Here is a 16,385-nt window from a genome sequence, read left to right on the forward strand (position 1 = left end):
CTGTGTCCTTCGCTCTTTCCCTCCCTCCCCTCATTCTCATGACTCATGCTTGCTTAGGTCTCCGTGAGCTTTTCGAGCTCATGTTTGATTGGTACGTGCCTGTGGGAATCCTGAGTGTCCTATGTTGGGAAAGTGATCTTCCAGAGTTGGAGAGAACTTCTCCAGGTCCTGCTTTAGGCAGGACTCTCAGGGGCTCAGGTCGTGGGGCCCACCTGCTGGCCAGGACGCCACCCCTGTCCACTGCAGCACTGATGTTGGTGTTTCCCTGAGACCAAACTCAGATTTTTTTTGTTCGTATTTACTATTCACTTTCCCCTGCTCAAGTTTCAAGTCCCTTTTTGTTATATACTTAAATTTCAAAAGCAAAGCGTGGGTTTAGAAAAGCCCTTACCTTGTTCACTGATGCGTGAGATCGCGCGTGGCAGCCCTGAGTCTCACGTGCCACGATGAACGCCGAGGGCCGTTGGCACCATCACCAGTCAGAGGACGCCATGTTTCTGACGTGTGTGGTTCTGTGGGTCCAGTCAGTGTCGAGGCACCACCTGTCTGAAGAGAGTTCAAGGGGGTTATGGACTTATGTCAGTATCAGCTCGTCAATCTGACCGAGGCCCCCTGTGAAGCTGGACGAGGGGTAGTATGACTGAGTTCCAACTCATGGACTAGAGCAAAGGGAGAGACAAAGACCTCAGGTGGGGACCCGTGTTCTGTGCTGATTCCGCTTTGCATGGAATGTGCACGTGCCTCCTTTTGCTGTGGTGCAAGGCAACGGTGCCTAGAAGGTGCGTTTTCTTTTGTCTTTCATGAATCAGTAGGCCTCCTGCATCGGGTTGCCACTCACAGAACTCCCTCCAGGCCCTCCAGCTCTGCTCTCCAGAAGCCACCGTTCTGCAGATGGTTGGCCAAGACCCGGCCCGATGCCCCACGCAGGACAGCATGCACCCTGGACAGGAGGGGCAGGCCCGGGGGAAACCCTTGCCATCTATCCATACGGCCCACCCCAGCCACAGTGATTGTCCGCACCATGCCAGCCCTCCTTCCCTTCCGGCCAGCCACGCGCTGTGCTGCCGTGGAAACGACACACAGGACAGTGAGAACGCCAGCGTGGTGGGGCTGTGCCCCGCTCTTGTGTTCTGTCTGCAGCAGACGCAACCCAGTGTCCCAGGACCTGGGGGGCGGGAGCTCAAGAGTCCCTCCACCACCCAGGTCCTCCCTTCCCCGCCAGGGCCCGGGCCTCACTAGCACACAGTCTCTCCGACCTAGAAGACCATGGGGGGGGTGGACAAGGGGTTCAGCTCCTCCAGGCCGGGGCTGGCAGGATGAATGCTCCCCCACCTCACTGGCCCAAGTGCTTTGGCAACTGTGAGGTGCAAGGCCGTGAGCCCGAGGCCTCCACCTGGGGCGGCAGGGGGGCTCCCCTGCCCTCTGACCCGGGAGAGACGCCGTGCCTCCAGCATCGAGAGGGCCTGACGGCCAGTTAGCATGACATCACGGCCTAGCCATGGTCTACAGCACGGAAATCCCTCCCTCCGTGATAGCAAAACACAAATGCGTTGTGAGCTTGCTTCTTCCAAGAGACTCACGGGGAGGAAATACCCGAGGGCTTCCGTGAACATTCCTGAGGCCAGCTGAGCCGGGGGAGGAGGGAGGAGAGAGGAGCTGGAAGATTATTATACCTTGCCCTCGCGGGGGTCTGTGTGGTGGCTGTGCCGGGGCGCAGGGAGCTCTCGGAGAAGCAGGAGCGGCCAGAAGGAGGGGCTCACTCGGCTTGCACGGCTGTCTTCCAAGTGTGTTGGACTAAAAACAGCCCAGCTGGGAGCTGCCTGAAGCCAGCAGACACTTCACAGTGGCTGGCCGTTAATGTCACCAGGGCTCTGGTCTTTGCCACCCACAGAGGCTGGGCCTGTGGGTTTCCCTTCTCTGCCCTCGTTTCCTGCCAGCTGGTGGGGGCTGCGAGGCAGCAGGCCTGTTGTCCGCGGAGCGCGCTCCCGGTCACTGCCAGCATCCCGCGACTGGAAGGTTCACTGACGGTGGCTGTCAGTCCAGCCAGATGAAGAGCCCTGTGGCCTTCGTGTAGTATGGACCCGGCGTGGGGATACCAGACTCCCCTCCGGGACCCGTGCCCGGGCTGGGAGGGCCCGAAGGAGGGGTGCGCCTTTGCAGACATCACTTGTCCAGAAAGCAAAGACACGCTCTCTGTCAGCCGTGCACCAGATCTCTTTTTATCCCTTTTTGCCGTGAAGTCTAACACGCGTGAAGGAGTGCATCACTCCATAGGGTGTGGATTCTGGACCCCTCACAAGGCGAACGGCCACAGGGTGGAGGCAGCAAGAGGCCCCCTCATGGGACGCCCGCCCCACTCACACCTCCTGGACACCACTTCCTGGATTCTCATGTCTGCGGACCCTTGGGGTTTTTTCTTCTTTTTTGGTTTTATCACCTAGGACCTAGGTGTACGTCTCTACACAAACCATTTGCTTTTGCCTGTTTGGGAGCCTGTGCAGATGGAATCGTGGCCTGCGTTTGACGCCCGTGAGAGTGGCCTGTGTTTTGTGCCGCTGCTGTTTGTCCGTCTGGGTGTCCTGTGATATTCCGTCCCACGGATGCCCCAGCATTTATGCACGCATTCTGCAGGCGGGGGAGCTGGTAGGTTGTGTCAGGGTTCTGGTGATCACAGATAAAGCTGCTGGTGAACACGCCAGCATACTTTCTGGGTGCGGAGGACGTAAATGTTGTGCATCTTACAAAACATACAGAAAAAGATGTAGATATCGAGTGGCTTTCTGCCTCACCAGGGCTGAACAGCTGTGATCTCCGTAGAGAATTCCAACCCGTCCCCCGAAACGGTCAGACTCACACTCCCAGCAGCAGGGCAGAGGGACTGGTCGCCCTGTTCTCCGGCAACACTTAGTATTAGCAGCCTTTTCAGTTTTCCCCGGTGTGAAGGGCGTGCAAGGGTATTTCCACTGTGGTCTTACTTGGCCTTTTTTTCAGATTTCTGAGGAGGTGATTGTGTGAGCTCACTGGGCAATCTGCAATCCTCGGTCTCAGTTTTAACAAGACAAGGTTGACGAAGGCTAAGGCGAGATGGAGTGGTGGGATTCAGGCATGAATTCAGAAAACCGGAGTTTGGACCCCTTTTCTTGTTTCCAAGATCTGAGATCAAAGAGGGGAAAGACTGTAAATCAAGGAGAATGATATTTTGGAATGGCCCATGGATAACATTCTCCCGTGGTCACCTATCATACACATGGGCATAAATTCTTAATGCTCCGTATTCCTTCTACGTGGTTCTCTGTACCTCCAAATATCCTTTGTGGGGGGTGCTACGCTTAGGAAATAAACGAAACATGAATAGTCCCACATTCCACGTTATAAGACAGCGTCCTATTAATTAGACTGAACTCTCCTCCCCTGTGAAAATAGGTTTTACCTTTTCCGCATGGTTGTTTTTGTATTTTGACAGCAGGCAACAGGCCTTCACCGGCTGTGGGACTGTGAAGATGGGTTCACGCCTGGGGTGCTGGCAGCTTGGTTGGGTTGGGAGGAAGGAGCTGTTTTCACAGTACAGAAGGTTTCAGAAGCGGCCATGCCGAGGACGCGGAGGGTCTGGGCGTGTCCGTCCAACCGCACCAGCTGCCGGAGCAGTGAGCTGTGGAAGGAACCTGTCCATCGTGCACAGCCAAGCACGACCCCACGGGAAATTTATTCTTATTTTTTTTTAATTTTACTTATTTATTTGACAGAGAGAGAGAGCGAGCACAAGCAGGGGGAGTGGCAGGCAGAGGGAGAGGGAGAAGCAGGCTCCCCGCTGAGCAGGGACTTGATCCCAGGACCCTGGGATCATGACCTGAGCCAAAGGCAGATGCTTCACTAACTGAGTCACCCAGATGTCCCAGGAAATTTATGCTTAAAACAGAGTTCCAGTCCCACACAACCCAGCTCAGCCCTCAGTCTCAGGCGGCCTTTGGAGATGAATCCACAGGCGAGGACAGCGCGGACACATCTGCTTCCAAAGCCCGTCCCAGGGGTGTCACCTCTTGCTACCTGGAGGAGGCATCAGAAATGTTCCCAAAATGTGGAAATGCCATGCAACCTGGGGGTCAGCACAGCCCAGGGCCGCCCTGGCCTTGCTTCCTGCTCTGCACCCCACTGTACATGGTACTTTCCTCTCCCTGTGACATCAGGTGACACTGTCCTATGGGACAGCATTCTAAATCCCAGCTCTGTCCTGTGCTCCATGCACCGGGAGAGCGTGAGGGGGTGCAGAAGCGCCCTGGGGACTGGGGACCCTCACCCCCTCCATCAGTGGTCTGGAAGTGCCTAAGTAAAAAGCTTACCAGACACCCCAGTCCGCACCCCGGGCAGCCGGTGGGGCGGCAGCTTCTGGGACGGTGACCTCGGGAAGAGAGGTGCGTGCAGAGACTCTCCATGTCCTGTGGGTCCCCTGTGCTGGTGGCCTGACTGCGTGGCCGCTCCAGTGAGACTCGCCCGCTCTTCACCTGGGGGTCCAGCTGGGCCGCGGCAGTGACCCACCTGCCACCGCAGCATTTCCTCGTCGTGAGTGGCCGGGGTCGCGGACCTGCCCGCTGGGCCTGTGTGGACACGGAGGCAAAACCCTTGACCGCGGTGGGGAAGGGCCGCTGCTGCGCGCGGGGCAGGCGTGGGTGTGACGCACGGTCTCCTGTCTCGTAGGATCAGGGACAGGAACGACAACGGGTCTTACGCCCTGTGCCTGCTGCACGAGGGGAAGGTGTTGCACTATCGCATCGACAAGGACAAAACCGGGAAGCTCTCCATCCCCGATGGGAAGAAGTTCGACACGCTCTGGCAGGTAGGGGCCGTCGTCACGAAGGAGAAAGCCCACCTGGGTCCCTGCCCTGTACCCGCCCAGGCAGGGCTCCTTTCAACCCTCAGGTGCCTTGAAGGCCCCGGGGGGGCGGGGAACAGGGTGGCAGGTGGACAAGGCTCAGAAGGCCCAGGGCCACTCAGCTGGGCATACCACGGAGGTGCCCACGGAGAGCTGTGCTCCTAGGTGCACAGGAGGCCCGGCCGTGGGGCTGGAAGCATTCCTGTCTGTGTTCCAAACTGCGTATCCAGGGCCAGGTGCCTTGCTCGCTGCAGGAGGAATCTCTGTGAAATTAAGGCGACTTAGAAAATAGGTCAGCACAGCCTGCGCGTGCTGAGGGTTTTTTCAGCTCTGGTCTGAAAAAGGGTTTATTCTTGACCCCGCTGTTAGGAAACCCCCCAAAGAGCCCCTAATTTGGGAGGCATGTAGGGAATGAGGAGCAGGGAACAGACGGCATCACACTTCCCTCTGGGCCGAGGTGGGCACACGCTGCTTATCATCACGTGCGTCACAGCCATGCGTGGCCGTGGCCGTGCTGTGCGCACCACCTCACCCTACAAACAGCTGGGTCCAGCAGTGCAGTTTTGCTCTTTCTCTGAGAGTCGGGCCTTGCTGCCCTCGGTGGAATTCCTGACTTTGGAGGGTCAGCAAACCCCGAACCCAGCCTGGCCCCTGGCCTGTGTTTGTGTAGTTCTTGAAAAAGTGGTTTTTTCACTTCGAAAGAGTCTCTAAAAAAAAAAAAAAAGGTAAGGGATTGTGCAACAGGGTATCCAAGCCTAAAATATTGCCGTCTGGCCCGTTCCAGAAAAATTTGCTACCCCCTGCTCGAGAGGGTATCCTCACAGCTATGCCCGCCTCCGGGCACCCTCGTCCAGCACGTTGTCGGCAACCGCTGGATATTCGAGTGACACTGGAGAGCTGGACAGGACGCCTCCCTGCCTTAGGGACCCCGATCGCGCCAGCCTGAGAGCACATTATTGGACCCATCGGAGCAGGCAGAGCTCCCTCCGTGTCTAGTCCAGAAGCGTGTCAGGGCTGGTCACTCTGCAACGTCGGCTTAGCGGGTAGATCTCACCACGACAGAAGACAACTTAACAAAGACCATGCTTCCCGGAAGGATAGACTGTATTCATTCAGGGGCGCCTGGCTGGCTCAGTGGGTAGAGCAAGCGACTCTCGGTCTCAGGGTCATGAGTTCAAGCCCACCTTGGGCGTGGGGCCCACTTAAAAAAATAATAATAGATATATTTTTTTCATTCAACAAAGATTCACCCAAGCAAGTAAGTGTTGAGAGGAGAGAAGATTCAGGAGCAGGGTCCTTAACTGCAAATGTACCAATAAACAGATAAGGAAGAGATACCAGATATGAATTATGAAGATTCCAGGTTGTCCGAAGAGGAAATGTCTGTAAGAAAATGTGAAATACCAAGACTGTCTTGTTACTGTGCAATTTTGATGAGGTATAAATAAATCTACTTGCCATTAATTAATTTTTAATGGACCATTTGGACATCATGGGTCACAATTTTCTGGGAGCCCTTAGCCAAGGATGGCCACATTCTGTCAACAGAAGGCCCCCTTCCCCCGTCCCAGCTCTGCTGTCTTCTCCCTGAAAGTCTTGGGCTGAGTGACTTGGTCCCTCCGAAGCCATTGCCCACAACCCCCGTACAGCAGGAATTAGTAATTAATAGCATATTGATATTCCTTCACTTGCCCCTCCGTCAGGAAGGGAAGCGCCTCAGGGGTAGGAAATGTGTCTCATTCACCTTTGTTTGCCTTTGGTCCTGTCTTGGGGCCCAGGGTGTTTGCTGAATGACCATGTGAAGGAATAAGTATTGGCATACATCACACAGATGTAGGAGAAATAAACAAATAAATGGAATTTGATACCAAAAAAGGAAGGGAGGGAGGGAAAAAGAGAAGGAGGGAAGGGTGGAAGGATGGAGGGGTGGATGGATGGATGGAGGGGTGGATGGATGGACGGAGGGATGGATGGGCAGAGGGAGGGGTGGGTGGACGGATGGAGGAGTGCTGGGAGAGTAGGGCAATGTCCAGAGCGGAGGCGGTGAGTGGACGCCAGTCCAGGATGTGAGTGTGGAGTGGGAGAGACGTGAGGAGGGACCAGGATGACCTCCCGAGGAAGCACGTTTTGTCGTTCGGGGGCGGCCTCGGGTCACACTTCAGGTGCCCACTCCAGGCAGGATTTCCCCATTTCCTGCCTCTGGTTTACGGCCCTTTCCTTCTTGCCTTTCAGCTCGTGGAGCATTACTCTTACAAACCGGACGGGCTGTTGAGAGTTCTTACGGTTCCGTGCCAGAAAATTGGCGGGCAGGCAGGTGAGCCCCTGACCTTGGAGCCTCCGTGTCCGGGATCTTGACGGTGATCAGCCTGGCCTTACAGTCCGCCTGTCCTGGATCCGGGTGGGATGAGGCCTTGTTTTTACCAGTTGACAAAAGATGGGGTCGGGTCACTCCGTTAGTCACACTGTAGCCGATAGCCTTAACTGGAGAAAGCGGGTTAGTTCTAATCGTGCGGGTGAGGACGCGGAGTGGAGGAGGAGAAAGAGAAACTGCTTCCCGGGCAGGGCCGGCCGACGGTCAGGCTGAGCGGTCTGCACCGGGGAGGAGGGGCCTCTGGGTGTCGAGATTCAGCCATCACTGTCCACGCTCTTTCCACCCAGGAAACATCAACTTTGGAGCCCGCGCGCCCCTGCCAGGCGCCCACCCTGCGGTAAGTGCCGAGAGCTGGGCGCGGTGGAGCGGCTGCAGCCAGCGCCAGGAGCATGGGGGGGGGGCACACGGGGGACAGGATTGTTGCACCTGCTGTGCTTGATAACCGGGGGCCGGGGAGCGCCCGCTGGCATCGGCCTCCTTCCCAGTCCAGGCCAGCCAAGTTCATTTCCTCGTAGGTTAGACCGGGACACCCAGGGCTAAATCAGGAATATGCCTCCCAGAGGCTTTGGGAAGGGATGTGCAGGACCCAGGAGCCCGTGCACACGGTCGCTGGTGTGAGTCTGTGGTGCAAGATGCCTCACTGAGCTTGCCTGCCCGGCTCTCTCGGTTAGATCATCGTTCCAAGAAGCCATGACCTTTCTGGAGAGCTGGTTTGACGGTAGCTCAGTGGAGGAGGCTGGGGTGGGGATGGGAAACTCAGCAGCATCAGATGAGGGAAGCCTCTAGAGAAGGCCAGAACGCACCCCTCCCTCCGCGTCAGCAAGAGGTGAGAACGGGACCTGTCCCACGTCTCCACGTGGGCTTGCCCGACACACGCCCCTAAAGGGAGAAGTCCGCCTCTCTCCTCCCTCCAGACTATTCCCAGCGGACACACAGATCAATACTTAGGGGAGGAATTGGGTCCTGCTCCTTTTTGGGGATCTCGGCGTGGACTTTGGTGTCCTTGAATGCCATCTATAAAGTGTAAAAAGCCCCGTTGTGAGCTGTGTGCTCCGTGTCTCCCTCATTGTCTATTAACCCTTGAAACACAGAATCAGCAGAAAGCGGAGTGTCCTTTCTGCCCACAGGAAGGCAGGCTGGCAGCCCACAAGCTGCAATGGCATTCCAGCAGGGAGGCTCGGGGGTGGGGGCTGTCCCTGTCAGCAGATGGGGGGAGGGGCTTTGGAATTTGCTAAAATACCAGTGAGCTCTGGTGCCATCGTCTGGAATACAGCCCGTGTGTGGAATCGTCACTTTATTTTAGCCTTTATGTGGCTCCGGGGCCTGGGGGTCTGCTGGCCCGTAGACGCCCCATGAGATGGAGAGCTCTCCCTCCCAGGGGGGTGAGGGCTTAGGGCTGAGAACTCTTACAGGGGTGCCAAGCCCCAGCCGCAGCCGTGCATCACCCAGGAGCTTCCAAAATGAGATATTTTGGAAAATGCTTTTATGGACCGTATCTCAATGCATACAGGAAAAATGCGCATGCCCTACGTGTCCAAATCAAGGAGTTTGCACAAACGCCACGGAACCAGCACCCCGAAGAAGTAACACAGCTGGGCGCAGGCTTACTTCTAGTGTCTTTAGAGTGATTTGCTGTGTCTGTGACTTAGTAATCTGTATGAGACGGGCCACTTAACGTGACAGCCCTGATTCCGTAGCTTTCCACGGAAAGTATTAACCGAAGTATTTTTCCAGCTCCTTCTGCTCAGGTGGCGGGCTTACCCTGAAGCGTCCCTAAAGTTCAAGTGTTGCCAGCGGCGTCCCTGCAGCCGAGAGTGGTGGGGTCGGCAGTGTAACCGCAGAGCAACATGAAATAGCGGGCCGTGTGTTTGCTTTCTGAGACACTGACTCTCCCTCTTTGCCATTATGGTTTCTAGACGTGGTCAGCTGGTGCGATAATCTCCAGAATCAAATCCTACTCCTTCCCAAAGCCCGGCCACAGAAAGGTGCTCAAGGGTCCCCCGCTTGCTGCCCTTAAGTGGTGGGGCCGACCCGCAACCCCCCCGCCCCCGCCGCTGCTGCTCTCCGCCTGCCATGCGTGGCCCCGGGGGCCAGTCCGTGCCCGGGTGCTCGCCGTGCTTTCCGTGTGGGTGCTGGTCCCTGCCACCAGTCCGCCCCCGCCAGCCTGCGCTCCCTGCTCCATGTGCGCTTGAATGTCCCCGGGTCGGCGTGGGAGGTGGGAGCCTCACGGCCGAGAATCTTCTGCGAGCTGGCCAAGCAGTTCGTTGCCAGAATCACAGGTTGCAGATCATGGTGGTTGATTCTGTGAAGTCCGTGCTGATGGGAGGGGTGCTGAGGTTTTGTGGGGGCTGCACAAGGGGCTCCTCAGGCTGGGTATCGCGTGGTGACCAAGGCCCACGACACCCGCATCGAGGCTGTAGATTGCCAGCGCGGATCTTGAATGCGACACGTACAAAGACAAGCGTGGAATTCGAGGGTTAGATGTGCCTTGTCTCTTCAGGAGGCCGTTCAGGTTGGCCCGGGATGCATTTTTGTCTTTGGCGTTGATTGAATTGTGAGGGGAAAATCAAAGACTTTTTAATGATTTTTACTTCTAATGAACCATCTCTGTAAACATACACACACATATATGTGTGGTTGTTTTTTTTTTCTTAGTACTTTTTTCCATTGGTGGTAGAGAGTTGATTCTTTTGTTCATAAGCCTTTCCATTTTCATACCAGTTGGTATTTTTTTCCCAACATTTCAGCCATACAGTTGGGCATCAACTCATGATACACGTTGCCGAAAGTACTTGCTAGGAACAACGGAAATCAGAAGCATAGATCCTTGAGATTTTATTTAGGAAGAATTTTCCAGGTGGGCAGTCACATGCTGGGTTCCCCCATCTTGTTGGCCATAGATCAGAGAAGAGAGTTGAATGTGATGGTCGAAGGGCAAGTTCTCTGGGACGGAACGGAGTGGCAGACTGTTTGAATGCATGTGGCCAGGCGGTGTGGACCAGCTCGCGGAACCTCAGCTAGGATGTGGCAGGGCTTTGGGAGAGCCACAGTCAGGGCTGCCTGTGCCAGGGCTGGCGTGTTAGGAGTCAGTGACCAGGTTGTCAAGGTGACACATTCTCTATGTCCGGTGCCCCTTTGTCCCACCACTTGGTGTTTGCTTGAAGCCACCAGGACCAGTAGGTGATTGAGGCTGTGGCCCTGAGGAGGTTAATGTGCAAGACAAAACTCTCCGCCCCGTGTGGCCCAGGACCCCCATCGGCACATGCCCCTTCCCTTGGGAGAGGGCTCCACGTGGCTGCCAGGACCATGTCTCACAGGCCCATAGCCCCGCAAGAAATAGGGCAGATGGCGCCCATCGGCCGTGGTGATACAAAGCATTTTCTGATTCAGGGTGCATTTCAATCAAGAGTCATCTTTTCGAGGCTGTAATTACAAATTTAGTTCAAATTAGTGACTTCGCTACCATGGTTTGGCCATCAAACACAAGATGCAGGAGTGTTTAATCGAACGCTGCATCGAGCGTTTCATAGAACATCTCAAGGCAGGACGTGCGGCCTCCACGGTGCCTAGAACCCCTCACTCGCTGGCTTCCGTGGCCCCTCCACGCCCAGGGCCTGCGTGTCAGCCGCGGAGGAAGCCCTGTAGACGTGGGCCACACCACTTATGTATTCATTATTCCCTTTGTGATGTGCCAACGCACAGCCCCCCACCCACGTGCGGTCCCAGAGGTGGGCGGGCTCACCGTGCGCGGACCACGTGTCCTGCGTGTCTTAGTTCTGTGGCTCTAAGTGCAGCATGCAGGGGTCCTTCCGGGGAGCATGACCACTTAGAGATTTGTGTGTCAAACAGATAGACGCACACACTGATCTAGGTACATATGTGCCACACGTACACCTACATTATTTCTACACACACACGTCTACACACGTGCACCCACACACGCATACAGGTTGATCACAAGGACTTGCCTTACACATTTATAGGGGCTGACTAAGCAAATCCCGTCTCTGTGGGGCAGACCGTCAGGAAGGGCAGATCTGGAGTAGGGTGGAACTTCTCGGGCAATGTGAAGTTGTTGTCCACAGCCTGGGGTCAATACACCCTCCACCTTTCTCTCTTTCTCTCTCTTGGGAAAGCCACAGCTCTCCCCAAAGGACTCTCGACTGATTAAGCCAGGCCCACCCAGGATAATCCCCTAATTTAAACCAACTAATTAGGATTTTAGTTATATCTGCAGAATCCCTCCATTGCAGTAGCGAGATGACAATTTGACTCCATCATGGAGGACCAGCGCTCAGGCTAGCCATGCGGACACATCAAAATGCCAGGAAACAGTAACCCCGCCGGGTGAGGAGACAAGACTCGCCACCACCCCATCACTGTCCCAAGCAGGCTAAAGCCAGCTTACATCACTCACAGTGACTAAGGAAATACCCAGAAGACACGTAGTCGATGCTTACACTAAAGGAGAGCATGTCTCTTTTTCTTACACTCTCAGTATATCAGTAAGACTATCTAAAGATAAAGAACTATCGTCAAAGGAGATAATAAACTGGGAGTAAGTATTGGTCACGATGATACACATGCAAGGTTAAGATCCTGACTATATAAAGAAATTCTGTAAGTCAATAAAGTTTTAACTAACAGGCAAATGGCAGAGGATGTCAGTAGGTAGTTTGTAGTAGACCAGAAATAAATAGGAAAAAATGTAGGAACACATAAACATAGGAAAATCTGTTCCATTTCACAATAAGAGAAATGCAAGTGAAAACTAGGTGCCCTGTTACGTCCACCTGTGAAATGGACCCAAATAAAAAGCGACAGGATGTGCAGTGAGGGTGTGGTGAGTAAGCCCTTCCACACTTGGCTGGAGAAGTGTGATATGATGCGGCCTCCAAGGAAGGCAAGTGCACAGCATCCATCCAACGTAAAACCACGTATGGCTTCTTAACTGCAATTTCGTCTCTAGGTATGTGGTATTCCTGCATGTATGTGTCTATGAAAGTGTTTATTCCAGCGCTGTGTAACTGACAATGTCTGGAAACAAATGAGAAGTCTGTCATTGGGAAACAAACCAGTTACAATAAAATTCATAGGGTGAGAGGAAGCTGAGGTCTAGGATTATTTCCAAAGTCCAGTGTTATTTACAAATAACGGATGTGTGCTGATAGAATGTAAAATATTCTGGAGGAAATACAGAACCACGGCGGTAACAGTACTTACTGTGGGAGCACGAAACAGGGGTGTCAAGGAGACTCACATTCCACCATAAACCCTGATGTGCCTTTTTAAATTCATACCTCTCAAATTTCATCAATTTTTTAAAAAGAGAATTACATATTAGAAAGTAATGAATCTGATTAATACTGTGAATATACTTTTCTGGCAAAAAAAAAAAGCTGTTGCCTATTTAAAATTATAGCAACTTTGAAATATGCGTTGAATTTTCATAGATGCCAAAAATATCAACAAAGAAGGATTGTGTGATTTAAGTTATGGATTAAATTTATTTTAATTGCTCATCAGAAATACTTTAGGAGAGCTGGTGTTTATGTTTTCACAAATAGCGGAGGAATTATGTATTAATTAAGCAGTCATGAGAAAGGAGTTAAACAGGAATTATGTCAGATACCCCCTCCATTTAGATAAGGTGCAAATGACTTTCTTGAGTTTGTTAATTCGATCAGTATGCATACATAGTTTCTTTTTTTTAATAATTCAGACACAAAAACGACATGTCAACTTGAATTAATTCTAGCATGTGGGTAGTTACTGAAAAGTATGTTTTGACTTGAAGAGCATTGCTAATTAGATATTAGAGGTTTCATAATAAAAACTTAAGGGCAGGTCTATTTTAAATTTTTCCTTAGAGTCTGGGAATACTTCTGTCTTTAAAAGTATAAATGAAGTCAAGTAGCGAATGTTACTCTTCCCTGCCCTCCATAATAAAAACTCAAGGGCGGGTCTATTTTAAAGTTTTCCTTCGATATTAGGAACACATTTCAGTTTGCAGTTAAGCCTGGCCAGTAAGAGATCAGGGATCACAGTTTAAGACCTAATTTGGTCTTATTTTTAAGGACCGTGGAGTGCCCTGTTTTTACCTCAATTTATAAAACTTAACAACGACGAGGGAGCCCACGAAGGGAGCTAGTGCCATCTAGTGGTGGCCTGGAGGTTTGACGAGCCACGAAAATGGGAAAAAAGTGCCGCTGCTCACATTCCATTGACGCCTTATTCTCTAGGTGGAAAAGGTGGTGGTATGGATTAGGGCAGAATGAATCATCCAGTATAAAGCAGAAAGAATAATGGCAGATGCTATAATAGGCCAGCAATGTGTTTTTCATTAAGTTTTAATGCTAATCAGCACGTTTGTAATTTCGCATCATTCTTTGCAAAGTCTCCAAATCCTCTTCAACTGAGCGTTCGATCCCAGAGGGTGTTCGGTGTCCTGCTAAGCGGCACATCCATCAGACGCTCTAGGAGAGACGGAGTTGTGCTTTATAACCTCACTGGCATCATAATGTCGCCCCCGCCCTGTTGACTGGCACAACAGAAAATCTCCCATTCTCCCGAGGGTCGTGCCAACCTCCGTCCCGGTGAGGTGACCCAGGGGCCCGGACAGGGAGCAGATGTGGTTACTGAGGGACTCGGCCAGGCTGGGAAGGCTCGTAATGGCATGGGGTCGGCGTGACCTTCCGAGGGAGACCCCAGCCCATCTCCTTATCCGTAGGCCCGGCCGACGAGGGGTGAGCACCGCGCGGCCCACCGGAGTGCACTACGGCTCCGAGTAACCAGCACCAGCAGCTCTCACTCACTCCTGATGCCCTGGTGTCCTTGTCACTCCTTTGTGCACTCCCACCTCTGCCTTGGAAGTCTCCCCACGGGCTTCCAATGGCAGGGCATCCCATTCTGTCTCCATTGGTGAAGTCCTGCTGCCCTGCAGAGCATTCGCTCAGGGCAGAGCAGCCGCCCTGGGGTAGCCTGTCCTCGGTGGGCACAGGACAGGTCTCAGGGTCCGCAGGAGGGGTGCTGGTGTCTCTCCTTGCCCGTGACAGCCAGCCCTGGCGTCCTGAGGTTGTGTCTTTGGATCTCAGAGATTCCTGCTTGCCGGGAAGATCAGAGACCTTGAAACGATTGTGTATCTAAACCTTAAAAAAGGCTTTTAAAAAATTGGATACTATTTTCACCTTGGAGTTTGATTGTAGCTGAGCAAAGGGTTGGTGGGAGGCCTTGGAATTCCCAGCCTCTCCGAGGACCGTTCTGTCGAGCCAGGGTAATTATCTCCTAAATGAAAGTGGGCTCACAAGACATCCAATCGCCCCATAATCACAGGCCAGTTTTTAAAAGCGGTGGGTCGTCATGTGGGATTATCCATGTCTATTTCCCTCCGTTAGTGCAAAGACTGGAGAGATCACTCATTTCTAAATCACACTGACTTACATTTCCCATCTCCCAGTTCCAAGACACTATCCCCATTCATACATTCACATTCATTCATTCATTCACTCACACGTCGGTGTGTGCTTGGCACATTTTTTTTGAGTTCTGGTGGACAAGGAAATGTTCAGATGCAGTGAGGGCACGACCGCGCCCCTGGGCCTTAGGCTGTTTTTACTCCTGCTGCATCACAGCCCCTCCTGTGGCTGTGGCAGGAACGTGGTAGGACCGCAGAGAGAGGCAGAGAACGTGCAGCGAGCGCCATGTGCTGACAGGGGAGAGCGGACGTCCCGTTGCCCAGTCACCAGGGACTTTGCGCTGTGAGCAGCTGCTTGGTGGCACTCGGCAGAAGAAGGAGGTCCAGGTTTTGGAGACAGGTGGTGGCCGAGGTGCCTTGTGACTCCATTATTGTCCTTCTGGTTCCTGGGCCTGGGACGTCAGGAAGGCAGACGAGGACGCTGTGTGTGCTGTGAACATGTCACCGTGTCCAGTGAAGCTTGACGTCTCTGTGTCTTTATGTTGCTCCCAACCCGGGCAGCATCTCATGTCTTCGTGGCCGGTGTTTGGGCCCTACTAAGGTAGACGGCTGCACCAAAACAAACAAACAAAGGTCTGAGCTGTGATTTTTTCCCCACAAACCAAATACAGTAGGAATACCCTGTGGTAAGTGGAGGCGGTGAAGGCAGGCCAGGAAGACTTTCAAAAGGGAAAGGTGGTAGGGCTGTAGGGAGGAGAGCCTCCCCACCGCGTTACTTCATCATGCATATGAATGGAAATCAGATCATTCATCAGGAAGGTGCCTTCGGGCATCTGTCCCTGGAGCTAGATCTCCATGGAAGTTCGGGCGGGAACCAGGACCCCATAAGACACTTTGGAGGCAGGGAGTGGGGCAGGCAGCTGGTGGAGACTGTGTTTCCTCTTACGTAACTTCACATGACATAAAATTGAATGGAAAGGGTTAACAGAGGAAAAGGAATCCCAGGGGGCCCTGTGTAGGTGGAACTGGGATTTGAAAGGGCCTGTGAGCAGGGCCCCTCTGAGACCTTGCAGCCCCTTGAACCGCAGGGACCAGAGCTCTGTCTAGCCCCCACGGGGTCCAAGCAGTTGCCCGAAGAATGAGATAAGCCATGGTGGTTTTTTCTGTCTCTCTCCCTGATGCTTTCCTTGTCTTCTCCGCATAAGTCGAAATGTGATTATTTGAAAACAAAAGTCATTGTGCAGATCAGTCCACGGTGCATCCACGAAGGAAAGTGACCCTCTGTCCTCTGTGTGCTTCAGGCCTCCTCGTCCACAGGGAGCCGGCCCGAGAGCTCCGTGACCTTCAATCCTTATGAGCCAGACCGGGGGCCCTGGGCCACGGACAGAGGTGAGACATGCGCGGTTACGTCCCCGGCCATTCTCGGCACAGCAGCGCCGCCTGGCGGTCACGCGAGCGCTCGCTGACTCAGCCCCGCACCGCGGCTTAGCAGGTGCCGCTCAGGGACAGGTAGCAGAGGTCCTCAGTCTGTGCCCCGCTGCGCTCTGGTGCCTGACGTGGTCTCCGAGGCCACTGCAAGTGAGCGTCCGTGTTGCTGCCTCACGATGGCTCATCATCGCGATGGCACGCCGCGTGCACGTGTCTGAGATCGGGTCCTTGCGGAGGTGTGCGTGTGCGTGCAGGACGTTTCAGCGGAGGGGGCGGGAGCGCGTGGCTGGACAAGACTGAATCAA

The 16,385-nt window shown here is 53.6% G+C and overlaps 1 protein-coding gene across 4 annotated transcripts in view; it reads left to right on the top strand.

The window, feature by feature from the left end:
- The window catches only part of SYK (spleen associated tyrosine kinase), a 58,148-nt gene that overhangs the window by 25,691 nt on the left and 16,072 nt on the right, over positions 1-16,385 (top strand). For 3 of the 4 annotated variants that reach the window (XM_011224807.3, XM_034646978.1, XM_019799535.2), the window contains exons 4-8: positions 4,693-4,831; positions 7,100-7,181; positions 7,526-7,575; positions 9,155-9,223; positions 15,954-16,041. In XM_011224807.3, coding sequence (XP_011223109.3) covers positions 4,693-4,831; positions 7,100-7,181; positions 7,526-7,575; positions 9,155-9,223; positions 15,954-16,041 — 428 coding nt within the window. The remainder of the gene's footprint in view (positions 1-4,692; positions 4,832-7,099; positions 7,182-7,525; positions 7,576-9,154; positions 9,224-15,953; positions 16,042-16,385) is intronic. The other variant, XM_034646979.1, reaches the window with a different exon arrangement.

This window comes from Ailuropoda melanoleuca, chromosome 17, assembly GCF_002007445.2.
Source record: "Ailuropoda melanoleuca isolate Jingjing chromosome 17, ASM200744v2, whole genome shotgun sequence".
Taxonomy (NCBI): domain Eukaryota; kingdom Metazoa; phylum Chordata; class Mammalia; order Carnivora; family Ursidae; genus Ailuropoda; species Ailuropoda melanoleuca.